Genomic DNA, 17,988 nt, shown 5'->3' on the forward strand with positions numbered 1-17,988 from the left:
ACATTTATTAATATTAATAGCAGTAACGCAGTCATACTTAAATATGCTTTTTTTTCCTTTTTTTAATACAACAGTTAGATTAATGAGGCATGACCTATATGTTAATAAGATGGACATTATCTACATGACACTAACAACCTACAAGCAAATCCCAAAAATATGAATTAAAAAAAAAAATCAACAGAAATCTTTTAAAGTGTGATTTAAATCCAGGCAAACGCCACCAGAGGTGGAGGAGGACGCTTCGACATGAGATCTCATCAGTGCATTACAACTAAAAATCTACCTGTGGCTCACTGGACTTCTGTGTTTGTTTAGTGAGGAAGTTAGTAGATATATGGCTCCACTGGACCATCTCCACATCTGCAGGAAATGTCAACGCTGTGATGGCTTCATCCCCATTTCTGACTGGGACTTTCACTTTAACCATGTTAGGGATGGGAAAAAAAAACTACTTTTTTGCTTTAAGAAAGAAAGAAAATAATAAGAAAAAAAAAGAAAAGAAAAAAAAAAATATATATATATATATATATATATATTTAAAAGAAACATGACTTACACAGAACATTGGAGAAAAGTTTCTAGGAGCTGCAGACATTATTAATGACTATCTGTTTTGAACCTGAGACCAGATCTTACAGATATCAGTAAAGACAGAACCCCTCTTCCAAATTTTCACTCAGTTATGAAAAAAACAAACAAAAAAACTTCCAGTTCAGCTTCCTGTTTGGCACAAGCTTCCCTCCTTCTGAACGTGTCAGTCAGCAAAGAAGAAGATATCCCAACGTGACTAAAATGTGTTTTTCTGTTATCTTAAGGCAGATATTTTGTACATGTCATTCGGCAGGTTAGCTGTAATCAGAAGCTGTTTTTTGTACATATAAACAGAAAAGTTCCAGTCTGAGTTCGGGTCCTCCGCAGTCGTCACAAGTCTGGATGGTGGAAGAGGAAAATGGGTGTTTGGACCGCGAGAAATGAGTCCAAGCGGACTCATCCCACCTCTGGTTCTGTTTATTGTCCTCAGAGGACAGTAAAGGTCTGTGTTGTGGTCCGACGGGGGTTTGGGTGGAGATGGCGCTGCTGTCAGCCATGTCCAGGTTGGGTGTAGCTGCTGTCTGTCGCCATGGAGGACTTAGTCCAGCGGTTTTCCTCCGTCCCCTTTCTGGTCCAAGCGGCTCTTGCTGCTCTTCACCATGTAGATGAAGTAGGTCAGAGTCTCCTTCTCGTTCACAGTGATGTTCCTGAAGTGACGACTCACCGTCTGAGAGACAGAAACACACACACAAAGATGTCAGTGTGACACCTTTTCATCTGCAGGAACCAAAACCTGGTCCAGGCTCAGTTCTGATCCTCCTGAACAGAATAGAACCAGTTGCCAGCTGCTATTAACTTTAAGTCATTTATTGCTACTATTGTTTATTTTTATATTAAAATGCATGTTGAAGCTAAACCCTTTTAATCCCAACGTCCAGGCGGTACGTTTTCAGGACAGCCTCAGTTGTCACCAAAACACACGTGCAAAGCGCAACGCTCAGCAGAGATAGGGAAGAAGACGATGTGGGTTTTTTTTGGCCGACGGTAGTCGACGGGTAAATTCAACGTCGACTATTTTTATTGTCGACAACGTCGACGAATCGTTGCAGCCCTACAGTGAATAACGAGTTGGTCTGTCTCAGACCTGAACAGCAGTAAAATATCATTTTCATGGAAGCAGAGCACATCTGGACCAAAAATCCACAATTCATCTCAAACAAGCCGAAGCTGTGTGCCAGAGGTCTCGGCTGACTTCCTGGTCCATCGCTTCTCTCCTCAGAGTAGCACTGATCTGTTATGTCAGATGGCAAAATGATGGATACTTCATCATGATCAGCTGGTATCAGAAGTCCTGACAATAATAGCAGGACATGAACGCATCCCCAGCTCAACATTAACTTGCACCTTTATACCTGAAGGTTTTCCTGTGGCCTCCTGATGAGCATGAACTTCACCATTTCATTAAAAACTATGAGCTCATTTTGAATCTGATGGCAGCAACATGTCTGTAAAAAGTAGTTCCAGAGTGATGTTCAGCTTTTTCTGTTGTGGTCCCAGAAAGCTTTGAAGTGGGCTTCCTTTACATATAAGACGAGCTCCCTCTGTTGATGTTATTAAATCTTCTTTGAAAACACACTTTTATTCTTTGGCTTTAACCCAGTGTGAGTTTGACGTAGCTTTTATTGTCTTCTGATTGTAGCGTTTCCTCTTTGTTTTTTAGTGTTTATATTAATTGTTTCTGTCCTGTGTTTTAATTGTGCAACACTTTGGTCAACCATGTGTCATATTTTTAAAGTGCTACATATATTTTGGCATGGCATGGCATGGTATGGTATTGTGTAGCATCTCGTCGTCTTCTAACAACTGTCTGTAAACATCTGGGAAGTGAGGAGACCAGATCTGGAGTTTTAGGAATGTTGTCCCATCTGGTCTGATGCAGGATTCTAGCTGCTCTACAGTCCTGGACCTTGGTTGCTGGATTTCTGCTTCCACGATGCTCCAGATGTTGTGTATTGGTGAAAGGTCTGGACTGCAGGCAGGCCAGTTCAGCAGCTGGGCTCTTCTCCTGTGAAGCCATGCTGCTGTGATGGATGCAGGATGTGGTTCAGCATTGTCTTGCTGAAATCTGCAAGGCCTTCCTGAAAGAGACGTTGTCTGGATGGGAGCAGATGTTGCTCTAAAACCTCCATGTACTTTCAGCATTGATGGAGCTTCACAGATGTGGAAACTGCCCACGCCATAGGCACTAATGCAGCCCCATCCCATCAGAGATGCAGCTGTTCACCTGTCCACTGATAACAAGCTGGGTGCTCCCTCTCCTCTTTAAGCCCCATTTATGCTCGATGCAGAAGACGGGGAAATACCACCCGAAATCACAGGGGCAGAATATCTGACATGTGACCAGGGAAAGAAACAAACCAGAGAAGAAGAAGAGGAGTGACCTCTGAACTGAGCACTGCCCACTAGTGGAGGAATTGACTATGGTAACAACTATGGTAAAGCAAAACATGCACCTGAAGTATGAGGACGTCACTATTTATGCGTGTAAGGGAGCATAAATGGACCTTTAGTTTGCCGGAAACGTCGTCCATGCTTTCCAGAAAGAATTATATCTGACCACAGAACAGGTTTCCACTTTGCCTCAGACCGTTTCAAATGAGCTTTGATCCAGAGAAGATGGCACTGTTTCTGGATCCTGTTCACATCTGGCTTCTTCTTTGCATGATGGAGCTTTAACCTGCATTCGTGGATTTCAGGGTGAACTGTGTTTATAGACAGTGGTTTCTGGAAGTCTTCCTGAGTCCATGCAGTGGTTTCTAGTAGAGGATCATGTCTGGTTTTAATGTAGTACTGCCTGATGAACCCAAGATCACCAGCATCCAGTTTGACCTTCAGCCTTGTCCCATGCACACAGAGATTCTTTTATGATTCTCTTAATCCTTTGATATTATACACTGTAGATAGTGGGATCTTCAAAGTCTTCACAACTTTAACTAGAGGAACATTTTCTGCGATGGTTCCACAATCTTTAGACCCAGTTTCTCCCTTAGGTTGGTGAACCTCTCTGCATCTTTACATCTGAGAGACTCAAATGCTCCTTCAGTCATGTTACTGACGTGTTGCTAGTTAACCTAATTAGTTGTCAAATGCTCCTCCAGTTGTTTATTAGTAACAATTACTTTTCCAGCCCTTTGTTGCTCCTGTTCAGACCAGATCCTGTACAGATGTGCTGCTGTCATCAGATTAACGCTCATATTTTCAATGAAATGATAAAATGTCTCTGTTTCAACATCAGATGTGTTGTTTAGGTTCTATTGGGAATAAAACATGGGTTGATGAGATCTGGAAATGATTTCATTCTGATTGTATTTACAGTGTACACGGATAACCGTAACAATCGGTCATTTCCAGAAACAAGCACCAAAATTGGCACACATACTCCTTGGGGATTGCTGTTCTGATATAAAAATTCAAGATGGCGGTCATTTTTCAAGCAGACATGAAATCTTAACTGAGGTTTGGCGCATCAAAGACAGATCTAGTAATTGCTCAGCTGCTTTAGTACAATTTTTATGCAAGGGACAAAGAAGGAGCAGCAACTCACAGACACTTCAAAGACAGAGAGACCCCATTCCCTGTTTCCATGGAGATGCCTGGAAATGCTTCACGAGCATGACATCAGCATTTCATACGACAGGGTGCTAGAGATATCTGCACATCCGGGAGATGCAACAATCAGCAAGTATACGTGGGGGGTGGAGTAGTCTGTTCATCAGGTCTGAGAAAAGGGCCGTTCACCACATCAGCCATGGACAACATAGACCACAATCCCACTGCAACGACAGCAACCACTTCTTTCCATGGAAGCAGCGTCTGTTTTCCAGCAGCTAACCAAAGTAGACAAAGTTCAAGAACTTCCAGGCTCCTTTACCAGGAGTGGCTGGAGAAGATCACTGTGACAGATGAGTCTGTGGATGTGACTTGGTCAGCCCCCCATGCTCCACAGAAGACAGGAAAGCCATCTGAGGTCAGCATTACATCACTTTTGCCTCTGATGCTAGATCTGGCCTACTCGGTTGCTACGGTCAAACATGTGATGGACAAGATCATGGAGATAGTGGCATTTCTGAACCCCAGTCAGGTTCCAGTCATTGCTGCTGACCAGCCAACAGCCAAGCAGGGCCAGCGGCACTGGCCTGAAATCTACGGTGAGGACAAGTTCGTCATCGAGTCAGGCTGATTCTGTCATCAAGTCAGTTTGGGCAGAGCTTCCAGCTAATGCAGAGAGTTACCAACAGCTGATCAAGTGTGGTTGCAAGTTGGAATGCTTGAATTGTTTTAGATGGTTGATGGGTTTTATCAAAAAAGCAATCCCCAAACAACATGCGTGAATTTTGGTGCTTGTTTCTGGAAAAGAAGGATTGTCTTGAAATGATCTGAAGTTATCTGCTCCACTAAGACACCTGACTTCTCCTGAACTAAATGAATAAACTGAAAAGAATAGTTTCAATCGAAGTAAATTGCATAACATGTTTGCGACATCCCAACTAAACAGGAAACAGCTGAGATCATGTGTGGAAGCCCTGCTGCCTCTTCATCACCTCATCACCACTGACTCCTGCTTTGTGTTGCAGCTCAGGATGATTCAGCCTGAACCTTCACATCACTCTGGGTGTCTGCAGCACCTTTAACACCTCAACCCCCGAATGACCCTGCAGTAGCTGCAGGTGTAGAGCTGGGCAATACGGAGATATTCATTTATATCCAGATACCTTGTTTGAGTTCAAACTATATTTTCTTTTTGCATTTAGCACATCTGTATTTTTGTTATGGTCTTTGAAAAGTATTTTTCATTCATTTTGCTTTGAGCATTTAATTTAATATACATTAATTAAATTTCAGTCAACTGCTTTAATGCACATGTGCTGCTGATCCTGACTAAAAGTGCATTTAGCACTCAAGGCTGTAAACTAAAACTGTCTGATTACTTGACAAAAAAATTACATTAAGATATGTATCATTTCTCGTGATTCAGGTAAAAAAAAAAAAACAACAAAAAAACATTGATATATTCCATTTGGTTCATATTTCCCAGTCATATACAGGTATAACTGGCTCAGGCTCCACTACACTTCCGCTGCTCTACATAATTCAGAATTCACTGTTAGCAGGGTCAAACATGTACGGATGTTTAGAACGACAGAACAGCGTGGTTCTCTGGAGTTGTCAGGAGGTCTACCAGCCAGCTGCTGGTCAGAAAGCAGTTCAAATGGTTACCTCTGCCAGCTGGGCCTTGTTGAGTCCAGGTCGGGTCTGCAGCTTGTAGTGCCGCTTGTAGCGTCTCAGTGTGTTCACCTGAAGCTGGAAAAGATCCACCTGAAACAGGAACAGAGGCAATGGTGAGGAGAGCCGGCTCAGAGCCTCCACTCTGAGGAGGCTGCAGACGGGTTTCTGGTGAAAAACAGCGATCATCACAGAAAACATCCGATCTGAGATGCAAGAAAGAACAGATCAACAGTTCAACAAGGATGCAGAAACTTTTCTAAAAAATGGTGAAATTAAAACGTATTTCTATTATTCCAAACTCTAAAAAATTCTCATCAGTTCCTTCATCATCAGCAGTTTTTTGTCCTCCATTTTTTAAATACGGGGAAATACCAATAAGATCCCAGAAATAAAAAAATTTTATCTAATGTAAAATAATGTGAAAAACTTGTAACTGTGAAAATACACATTTCAATTTTCTTCAAAAGGAAGAATTATTTCACATAAAACTGTTCTAATACATTCTCAAATTTATCAGAATTTCAATAAAATGTTATTTTAAAAGATTAAACACACTAATTCAAGTTTAATACTGTTAGTATGTAATTTTACAGGGAATTTAGTTATACTGATTATTGTTGTCATACTAAATTAAGTGTACATATATACACAGTGCTGGCTTGGAGTAGGCCTCTTCAAATCCGGCCCTGGATGGCCGCCTAGCTGCTGGTGTCACGTTTCCTGCTATAACACACCTGACTCGGGTTAATAGGTCGTTGTGCAGAACTGGCAACAAGCTGCGTTGGAGAAGGAAACATCTAAAGCTGCACGTCAGATCTAAGAGATGCACGTCAAGCCTCCGCAGACCTACGCGAAGCCTACGGCAGTGACGCAGAGTCCACAAAGGCTTGATGCGCATCTCTTCCATGCTAGACATGCACCCCTGCTTGGAGCACAGATACACAGAAGTACTCCCTTGTGATTGGTCGGTTTGTTATGTATTTCCAGATTTCTGAATCTTCTCATTGAATTTGTGCCGTAACCACTGAAGAGAAACTGGAACACAACAGCGCAATCCTACGCTAGAGTGTGAGAGCACATTTCACCAGCATCTGTTGTACATAAACACCGCTCCAGTATCAATCCAGCTGTAACCGACCTTACGCAGATGTTTCGTGAGAAAAGAATGACACTTATAAGAAGCCAAAAGAAGGGGCGGGTCTTCACCTCTGATCCACAGTTGTGCATATTGTGCTGTGTGTTGATCTGAAATTGAAACGGGTGTTCTGTCAAAACGTGCTACCTTGCAGAAACATTCTACCGCAGGCTGAATTCATAGGTTTATCAGTCGATCTGTGCTACCCCATCACAACAGAATAACATGCATTTTTCAAACAAGTCACAGTTTTGTGCTACCCAATATATTTATAAAGGTAGAATGATTCAACATTTAAAATTACCCCATAAAAATGTGCTACCTTATACAGTAGCCAACATTATATATGAGAAATCCAACGCTACACAGCCCTAGGCAAAACTGAAAGAGTAGCATCCATTTCTAGTGAAGCATTAAGAGTGAGAATATACTGGCTGACAAAACGAGAACAGCCTCCAGCAAACTCACTCCCTTTGTTTGAGCTGCACCTGGAGATCAGCGGAAAACAAATAATAATCTTGTTCAACAAAACTACTTGCTTAAGAGGCTGCTGCGTATAAAAAGAACAAAATCAGAAAAACAGAATAACAAAAACCCTCCAAAGAGGGTTTTTATACCCTGCATTTTATACACCCAAAGACTGAATGTGAGTCCAGAGGAGGGATATTTACCAAGCACCACAGCCTCATGAGCCATTCAAAGTTTGAATTGTTTAGTTTTTTAGTTCAGTGAAGCTGCAACTTTTTCCTGTTTTAGTGTTTTTTTTTACTTAACATTTATGCTTCAAATTAAGACAAAACATTTCTCTAGATCTCATTATTGTTCACAATAATTTAAATAACCAACATTGTCTATGTGTAACGATCAAAAGACAACCATTAAATAATAAATAATAAATAAATATATAATAAATTATATAATAATAATAAAAAAATAAGCTGCTGAGAGCGACACTAAGAATTTGGGGTGCACCTAAGTTTTTGCTCAACATTCTGGTTGAGCTCAGAAGGAAAGCTTTGTATTTGCGCTATTGTTGAGTTCAGTGTGTTTAGAGTATGTCTGCCTCATTTTCATGTTTTTTCCTCATGTTTTCACCAGAGCATTCCTCTCACTGCATATGTCACATTTAACACCTGGTACACAACGATTTTTGGGCTGTTTTAGTCCCGATTTTGATCATCGTGAGATTTCCTGGTCCAATCATCATTTGGTCTGTGGTGTGTTACGAGCCGATTTGTCCTGATAATCCGCTCCGAAACCGGTCGTAGCCGACAACTGTAAACATTGAACATGTTCAATATTTCAGAGCCGATCTGAGGACTTGTGCATTCTGACTGCGTGGATGGTGACGTGGTACAGAATGTAGCCAATCAGAGAGCAAGCTGGCTGGAGAACAAGGAAGTAAATAAAGTCCATGTTCACGCCGTCTCCAGTCTGTTATTTTTTTATTTAGTTTGTTTTCAGTTCTGTCTTTTTCTGTTAACAATAGTACCAAGACCATCATTCCCTCGTCCTCTATATCCTCTTCCATGCTCTGTGTTGTGTTTTCTGGTTGTTGCTATGTTTCTTCTTCTTGGCTTTTTGCCGGTTGTTGCTATGTTTCTTCTTCTTCGTTTTTTGCCGGTTGTTGCTATGGTTCTTCTTCTTTGTTTTTTGCCGGTTGTTGCCATGTTTCTTCTTCTTCTTCGTTTTTTGCCGGTTGTTGCTATGTTTCTTCTTCTTCTTCGTTTTTTGCAAGTTGTTGCTATGTTTCTTCTTCTTCTTCGTTTTTTGCAAGTTGTTGCTATGTTTCTTCTTCTTCGTTTTTTGCCGGTTGTTGCTATGGTTCTTCTTGTTTTTTGCCGGTTGTTGCTATGGTTCTTCTTCTTTGTTTTTTGCCGGTTGTTGCTATGTTTCTTCTTCTTCGTTTTTTGCCGGTTGTTGCTATGGTTCTTCTTCTTCGTTTTTTGCCGGTTGTTGCGGGTTGTTGCTATGTTTCTTCTTTGTTTATTGCCGGTTGTTGCTTTGGTTCTTCTTCTACGTTTCGACGTTTGTCCGGCTCGGAGGACTAGATTGTAGATGAGTTGCGGGACAGCATCGTAATGTGTGTGTGTTCTCTGTGATTACATTTTTGGAGCACACAACACACAGTACGTTCAAAACTGATTTTTTATCTTCATGTGTGAGGTCTCGACCAGATAAAAAATCTCTTAAGATTAAAAAAGAAATCGCTGTGTGTACCAGGCTTTAGGGAAGCACTAATGTTGTGGATGTTGCTCTAACACTGCACTGGAATCTGGGAGCCACCAGTTCCTGCTCCGTTCTGCACAAACTCATGAATCCAAACGTTAGCGACTGTGTGTAAAACAATCTCCTCAAAATAAATTCTAAAGCTTTTTCCAAAATCTAACAATTCAACTGGACTTTACCAGGATTGGAAAAATAGGATTTTATATTTCCATGACTTTTCCAGGTTTTTCAGGACTATGGAGTTCTTTAGACTGAGTTTTGGTTTCAGAATAGTGGGTGGATGTAAATGTTACGCAATCTGTGGTTTTCCACAAAGTCCACTGTGAGTTTAGGAAACTAGTGTTGATTAATTCAAAACGAGCCTCGCTGTGCCTGGACCAGGATTAAAAAATGAAATATCTCAGCCCCAGGAAGAAAATATAAAAACCATTAACCCTTTAACCTCCAAGCCATATTTTGCTACTTTTGGTCTGCTTCTTTTTTTTTTTTTTTTTTGTCTTTTTCTTTACATAAAAATGTATGTAAAAGCTCAGCCCTTTTAAATGGCAGTCAACACAGTGATCTTTCTTTATGATGAAAATGTAATAAATAACGGTGTTTTCATGGCTCACTCTGTGGATTTACCATATATTGTCTATGAGTAAACACTGCACGTTTTGGAGGGATTGTAAATCTTCTGGACAGGATATAAATGCCTTAAAACTTCTATAGATCACCTAAAGGATAATCTATCCATCACAACTGACCCCCCCAGTAACACACCACTGTTCCTGGGAAATTGTTGATGATATAAGTGACAGCACTCGGGGGCGCCGGAGATAGATTGGAGTTTTAAGGGTGAAAGCTGAAGCCTGGGAATTAGGTGCCTGAACTTCTGCACAATCTAAGTGTTAAGCACATTTCCTGCTCTCACCTCAGGAACCTCCACCTCATGATCTGGGGACTCTCCTCCGTCGTCACTGGTCTTCCTCTTCCTCTTGTTGCGGACACTCTGGATGAAGTTCTTGTGGAAGTCGCAGATGTAGAGATGCCTCACCTGGACAGGTAACAGAGAGGAGACGCGTGACAGGACGTGATGAGGATCAAATAACCCACAGCTTTGTTCAACACTGTCTAAACACAGGAAGCAAAGTAAACCGACAGAGTCTGAAGTGAAAACAGGAAGTAGATGATTAGAATAGAAGAGCGTGGTCCAGGAAAAATTACTCGCTGGCAAACAGAAAAATGAGCATGGATCTTAAAAACGAAACTGGATCTGATGTAGACAGGATACAGAGACCTGAACGGTGTGACCTGGAGATGGTTGGAGAAACCTGAGGTACCTAATAATTCTGTACACCTGGGTGTACCATGTTTGTGGAGAAATAATTTGAGGAAAAAAAATACAAAAACATACAGACAATATCCATAACCAATTCAATAGTCATAAAAGTTTAACGATGACTAAATGCTTCAATAATGGATTGCGCTGTGCTCTGTTTACAGGACAAACAGCCCGAAAATAAATTAAACTAAGAAACAATCCATGAAACAACACATTAATCCGGATATCTGTCAACCTCTAATGATTTCTTTAATGTTTCCATGAATGACTGCTAAATAAATATTTAAGATAAATAAACAAACTTTAATTCAATTGTTCTATTCTACTCCCATTTATTCAGTTATAAATTAAAACATAGTATATTTCTAAACACAAAACAGCTAACCTGAGGAGCAGGGTTACACTGAGGATTGCTGCTTGATTCAAACAGAAGAAACAAGGCGCTTTAAACAAACATGGCTTCCAGTGTTGAAACACACACTGTACCTCTCAGAACAGATGTGTGACAAGTTTTTATTCTTCAGTATCTAAAGAGCTTAAAATTTAAGAGCCCCGTTTTGATTTATCTGATAATAGACACTTTAACGCTAACTGTCTATATTACACTACGTTTTATGTATATTATAAAGGACAACAAACTCCATAAATCTTGTAAATGATGATTTCCGGTTCTGCGACCGGGAGCTGGGTCTTGACCAGACACGGTGGACTTGATGGATTCGTTTTTGTGTGTGTGTTTGTGTGTGTCAGGCTCTGTCTCTGAGCTAAGTATAAAGCTTCAACAACAACAGCAATTTCACGACGAGCAGATGGACCATTAGTGGAAAGTTAACGTGGAGAAACACTGCTGTCCTAGCTAACACCGAGTTAGCACAGAAAAAGTTAGCCTGACATTTAGCTAGCTAGCAAACTACGGGAACGCCGGCAGCTTTTGCTGATCAACTGATGCTAACAAGCTAACTAGCATTAGCTGACAGCTGAGGAGCAGTTTCCCCGACAGTTAACTTTCAGCAAACATCTAACTCTTACAATTGCTACAAACATAAAAAACGTGATCTTACACTCTTGTCAATGTCCAGTTTGAGTTTTTTCTGAGATATGCTCTTCTGGATCCTTTTGCTGAAGGAGGCGTTTCCAGCTGAGCGGCCGCAACGCTCTCCGTCCTCGATCAGACAGCAGCTCTGTCCGTAAAACGGCGGAGCAGGCGGTCCATCGTGGCTGTCTTCCTCTGTACTGAATCCATTCATTATGTACAACTGTAGCGATCTTTTAGCGGCAGCCCAAACACTTACAAATTATTCAAGAGAACGCGTTAGATTAGCTAAAAACTCTTGTCCACACGTTGCCCTTTTGTGGAAGACGACCGGCAACGTTAGCGTCAGCTAGGTGGTTAGCTAATTCGGTTAAAATGCTAGTTCGCGACCTAAGAACCCTGCCCGTCTGTTAGGGACTAGCGACTAATTAAAAACACGAGTGAAAGACATTCCCGAATACCTCCGTCGGATTCACACCACAAATCATATGCAGATAAGGCTGGTAATCTGAGGTGCTAACAGGACAGTAAGGTGGATGAGGCGCCGGTGATGCTGGAATTCCTTCGGTGAGACGCCGCACTTTGTCCCAGTAACCACCAGTTACTTTACCGTGAGCTGCATCAACCGCAAACAATTCTGTACAAAAGGGTGACTATTGGCCGCAGGTTTTAATTAAACTTTTTTAAAAAAAATAAAATCACGCATTCCACAGTCCGTTCCTCTACAATCGCGGTACTCTTTCAGAACAGGTCATACAATGGAACATGCTCCGCCTGTGTGGTGGAAGTTCCCATCCTGAATTCCGATTGGTCAATTTTGTTCAACGGCGGACTTAAGGTGAAAAACTTACAATCCTATTGGCTGTAAGAAATGACAATCATTAAACGGTTCTTCCTGTATTATTCGGCGTCATGTGTTTTTTTTTTTACTAACAGGAGTTAAGGGCAGTATTGTGTAGAGTCGAATGAGCTTTCAACTGTGCAGTACGTTTGCGAAATTGAATAGTCGACAGTCTTCATAATGTACAAACTGATATGATTTCTAAACTGATCATTTCCCTGATAAACAATCTAACAAGATACAGCCGGGAAATCCACACGGACGAAATCTTAGGAACTGCCGTGTTAGGGCCGCCTTCATGACAGAAGCCTGCTACCGTAAAAACTCCTCAGGGTGATCTGCTATCAACCCTGAAGTCCATTACACTATGTAGGAGCTTGTGGACGTAAACTGAATTGGTCTGTGTGTTTTCAGTCGCATCGTAACCAGTCATGTTGAGGTTTAACCTGAATGAAGACACATGTGTTGACATCGTCATAAAGTAATTCCCCGTATGACCACGGGGGGGAGGCAAAAACTCTCACATGAACTGAAATCAGGAACTCCACAATCTGTAGAACGGTCAGACAAATCTGTGACAGTATATCAAGTTTTATTTCTTTCTGTGGTTTTAAAAGGCTTTAGAATATAAAAAGCAGATATTAGATATACTCAGTTCAATTCAGCTTTATTTACATAGCTGCAAATCACAACAAAGTAATCTCAAGGTACTAATACAGAGTTCAGTTAAAGTTTATTCTAATCCAGGTAAAATCCAATTAAAAGTTTGTTGCAATTGGTTTTTACATTAGATAAATTTAAATGCGTGTTTACACATTATCTGATCCACATTAATCCAATTTGTAATAACTGTTTACATAAACAAATTTATAAACATAATTACCAAGCTAAGGAAACCAACAGATTGGATCACATCTTTGCTTTGATTCAGTCCTTCAAGGTGTTACGCATCCTTTTGTTTAGGGGTGTAAAAGGGAAGTAACACACTAGTTGGAGAGAGGGATATACAATAAAACCCAGTTTATTTATAATAAAAGCAAATCATGCCATATGTAAACAAAATGGGTCAACCAAAACTATTCCTGAAATATCCCCAAAATAAAATAAAGCAAAATCTAATAAATGTAAAGCTCACTTAAAGGCAAAATAAGTAGTATTGACACCTAGTGTTTCAAATCAGAACTGCAGTCGAAAGAGAAAAACACGGAGAAAGTTCTTCCTCCCTCCCCCCTTTCCCCCTACGGAGAGTTTTGCGCAGGTTGCTGGTTTGTGAGAGGACGGTTCTTTTATATACAGTCTATGAAGGAAGGAGAACATAGCGCCAGCAAACTTCATGGTGTTGAGCGAAGATGATTCACACACAATAAGTTACTATGCTTTGAAATGCTAGCGCTAATTTCACACGCTAATTTACGTTGTAAATTATGTTTGTAAATCAAGATAAACTTTTCAGTTAATTTAAGCAAAATTCCGGTGCGTACCTATCAAGGAGAAACTTTGCCAGCTCAGACTTCTCAACTTGCAAAAGATTCTCCAATATTGATCCTCGTTTTATTCCGTTTTTGGTCGTTTGCTTTTTGAGCAGGATGTCGAGGCTTTTTAGGTTTTTCTGAAACTATTTCTGGTCCGCTTCTTTTACTAGCTTCCATACCTGCACGCTGCTGCTCTTTTGCCAACATAAAATGCTGGCTGTTGTTTGGCAACGGTGGGGAGTCGTATATGATTGGATAAGGAACCAGGAAGTTGGAAAGAGCAACACGGTGCACCCAAGTTATTCCAGCACGGAACTCTTATTTTGAAGGTGAAAAACTTGACAAAGAAATTGTTGATGTAGGAGACAGATTGTTTATAGGGAAGCTTCATTTTATCCCTTGCAACAAATGAGAAAATTTTAAATTATTTTTACAGAAAAAAATCCTAATTATTCAGCCTTTAAACAAAACACAAAATACAACTAAGAGTGTCCTTTTAACAGGTATACACACCCACACTAGCAGTTAACAAACAAGAACAAATGCAACTTAAATTCACTTAGTTCAGGGAGGATGTCACATCCAATACAGACAAATCAGACAAACTAAGAGCAAATACGCTCTGTTATCTTAACCACATATTGTATTTAAAAACCCACACAGGGTAACAAACAGCTAACAGTCCAGAGATCACACCCAAACTGATGAACTGTGTCCCAGTTATACACCTACCATGAATGAAGGTAATCCAAGGTATTCGAAGGCAAGGTGTCGTCCTGATTGGTCAGCCACTGAAGAGCCGGAACAGTCAGCGACCAATCCTGGCAAAGAAACCAGGAAACAGTCCCGCAGCCAATCACCAGGAAGCACTGACACAGCCCCACTTACGGCTTCTGGCGGACAAGCCTGAGGCTGTAACACAAGGAGACAGTGAAGAGGAAAACCTCCATCAGATCCAGAACCTGTAAGGATGACCATCTTCTTGGACTAGTTGGAGGTGGAGGGGACAGGAAATAAGGGTCAACAAGCAGCACAACTCTAAGATCCCTGCTAAGAAAGAAGAAGAGAGACACCAATTAAAGAGGTAGTGCACCCTAAGATGTGTTTTTTTGAGCTTTAAATAACATCCATCCACCCATCCATCCATCCATTATCTGCCGCTTACCTGGAGTCGGGTCACGGGGGTAGCTGCTTAAGCAGGGAAACCCAGACTTCCCTCTCCCCGACCACATTCACCAGCTCATCCGGAGGGATCCCGAGGCGTTCCCAGGCCAGCCGAGAGATGTAGTCCGTCCAGCGCGTCCTGGGTCTTCCTCGGGGCCACTTTCCGGTGGGACGTGCCCGGAACACCTCACCAGGGGGGCGTCCAGGAGGCATTCGCCCAGATGCCTGAGCCACCTCATCTGGCTCCTGTCGATGTGGAAGAGCAAAGGCTCTACTCTGGCTCCTTCTTCACCACGACAGACTGATGCAAAGTCCGCATCAATGCAGACGCCACACCGATCCGTCTGTCAATCTCCTGCTCCATCCTTTCCTCACTCGTGAACAAGACCCCAAGATACGTGAACTCCTCCACTTGGGGCTGGACCCTATTGCAGAGCCGGAAAGCGCACTCCACCCTTTTCCGGCCGAGGACCATGATCTTTAAATGACATACTATTACTTAATTGTGATGAAAACTACATAAAATTAGTAATTTTTTCATTTCTTTAAAAGAAACAGGATTTTATGGGTAAAAAAAAAAGGCTTATAACGCCCTTTACAGGGTAAAACCAGGTTTGGTTTTTATGATGTACAGTCGTACTGGTGCTTCTCTATGCTACAAGAAAATTTTGTAAGTAAGTGGGTAAGTAAATGTTTATTTATATAGCACCTTTCAAGATAAAAATCACAAAATGCTTAACAATAAAACAGAACACAAAATAACAATAACACAGAGAAAATAAAAAATAAGTAAAAGCAAGTTTAAAAAGATGTGTTTTTAGCTGCTTTTTAAAAGAGATCACATAGTCCACAGATCTCAGGCTGAGAGGAAGGGAGGTCCAGAGGGAAGGAGGCACTGCTGCGAGGCTCTGTCATCTTTGGTTTTCAGCCGTGTTGGCTTAACAGCCAGCAGACCTTCATCCCTTGATCTCAGGGACCTGCTGGGCACGTAGGGCTGTAGAAGGTCTCTGATATATTCAGGTGCTTGGTCATGAAGTTAAAACCACAATTTTAAAATGCACTCTGTAATAAATTGGAAGCCAGTGCAGCTGGAGTGAAATGAGTGAATGTGGAGGATTTTGTTATCAGCCTTGCAGTAGCGTTCTGAACAGCTTGGAGACGGTGAAGACATTTTTTGCTTAAGCATGTGAAGATGGAATTACAGTAATCTAGTCTGGATGAGACAAGTGGGCCGAGACTCTCAGCTATCTTAGGGAAAATTCTGTCAGGGGCACAAACAAGGACCTCAGTTTTTACATTATTAAGTTGAAGAAAGTTATCATTCATCCAGCTCCTGACAGCATCCAAACACCCAAGCAAGATCTGAATCTTAAACATCCTGAGGTTTAAAAATAATTAAAAGCTGAAAATCATCAGCATAACAATGATAAGAAATATCTTTAAAATAACCTATAATGTGCTGCAGAGGCAGCAAATATAAAATGAACAAAAAAGACCCCAGAACAGACCCCTGTGGAACACCAACATCGAGAGATGAAGAACAGGATTTGAACTTTGCAGCAGCCACAGAAACTAATCTCCCAGAGAGATAAGAGGAGAACCATTTAAGAGCAGATCCTGGAACCCCAAACCCGTGTTTCAGCCTGTCCAGAAGGACATAATAATCTAGTGTCAAAAACTGAGGTCAAGTCTAGTAACAATAAAACAGAGCAATGACAAACATCGCTCTGCATCAGCAGGTCATTGGAGACTCTGAGCAGGGCTGTTTCAGTGGAGTGAGCCCTGCGAAAGCCAGACTGAAAATGATCCAGGATTTCTTAAACTTGAGTCTTCTCTGTCAAATGTGGGCTTTTGAATTCAGAGATAGGTTGTTGGAACACAAACAAATAGCAACTGCTGAACGGCTGCTAGCATAACACGTGCTTATTATGTTCATGCTTTTTGCTTTACTAATATCAAGTTAACTAAACACATTTGTAAGAACTTCTTAGAAAAGCCAAATCCTTTTAAAATGTAAGAATTTTCTGTTCAGTTTACATTTAAAAGTTCAAGAAAAAGAGCTACATTAAGCTAGCTTAACAGAGCATAAAAGCTAGCAACAGCTTAACATCTGCTAGCATGATATATGCTTGTTTTATGTATTTTCTTCCCACACTAGTTTATGTAGTAATGTCAGAATAACCAAACAACTTTAATACATGAACTCACATGAAGTGGCACTACATGGGAGAATAATCCATCTTAAACTTGAGTCTTTTCTGTCAAATGTAGGCTTTAGAATTCAGAGAAATGATGTTGGAACACGAACAAATAGCAACTGCTAAACGGCTGCTAGCATAACACATGCTCATTATATGCATGCTTTTTGCTTTACTAATATTAAGTTAACTAAACACATTCATAAGAACTTCTTAGAAAAGCTAAATACTTTTAAAATGTAAGAATTTTCCTTGTAGTTTACATTTAAAAGTTCAAGAAAAAGAGCTACATTAAGCTAGCTTAACAGAGCATAAAAGCTAGCAACACCTTAACATCTGCAGGCATGATATATGCTTGTTTTATGTATTTTCTGCCCACACTAGTTCATGTAATAATATCAGAATAACCAAACAAGTTTAATACATGAACTCACATTAAGTGGCACTACATGGAAACACTGAAATCCTCCTTGAATCTAAGTGTTTTCCTTCAAATGTGGGCTTTAGAATTCAGAGAAAGGTTGTTGGAACACGAACAAATAGCAACTGCAGGACGGCTGCTAGCATAACACGTGCTTATTATATGCATGCTTTTTGCTCTACTAATATAAAGTTAACTAAACACATTCATAAGAACTTCTAAGAAAAGCCAAATACTTTTAAAATGTAAGAATTTTCTTTTCAGTTTACATTTAAAAGTTCAAGAAAAAGAGCTACATTAAGCTAGCTTAACATAGCATTAAAGCTAGCAACAGCTTAACATCTGCTAGCA

General features: G+C 40.7%; 1 protein-coding gene across 1 annotated transcript; it reads right to left on the reverse strand.

Annotated features, from left to right (window-relative positions):
- Positions 1–488: 488 nt before the first annotated feature.
- On the reverse strand, positions 489–12,325 carry sap30l (sap30-like). Its single transcript, XM_042008805.1, has 4 exons — positions 11,570–12,325; positions 10,098–10,220; positions 5,812–5,910; positions 489–1,261 (listed from the first exon to the last, which is right to left on the reverse strand). The coding sequence occupies exons 1-4, from the start codon at positions 11,753–11,755 to the stop codon at positions 1,133–1,135; spliced, it is 537 nt and encodes a 178-aa protein (XP_041864739.1). The 5' UTR covers positions 11,756–12,325; the 3' UTR covers positions 489–1,132.
- Positions 12,326–17,988: the final 5,663 nt, after the last annotated feature.

The sequence above is a fragment of the Melanotaenia boesemani genome, chromosome 15, assembly GCF_017639745.1.
Source record: "Melanotaenia boesemani isolate fMelBoe1 chromosome 15, fMelBoe1.pri, whole genome shotgun sequence".
NCBI classification, from domain to species: domain Eukaryota; kingdom Metazoa; phylum Chordata; class Actinopteri; order Atheriniformes; family Melanotaeniidae; genus Melanotaenia; species Melanotaenia boesemani.

What these genes read in the sequence shown, in the direction of transcription:
- sap30l (XM_042008805.1), bottom strand. Translation starts at nt 11,755, where the DNA reads ATGAATGGATTCAGTACAGAGGAAGACAGCCACGATGGACCGCCTGCT. An exon ending in ATGAGGTGGAGGTTCCTGAG is followed by an intron (nt 5,911 to 10,097) that starts GTGAGAGCAGGA and finishes TTCCTGTTTCAG; the next exon opens with GTGGATCTTTTCCAGCTTCA. An exon ending in ACAAGGCCCAGCTGGCAGAG is followed by an intron (nt 1,262 to 5,811) that starts GTAACCATTTGA and finishes TCTGTCTCTCAG; the next exon opens with ACGGTGAGTCGTCACTTCAG.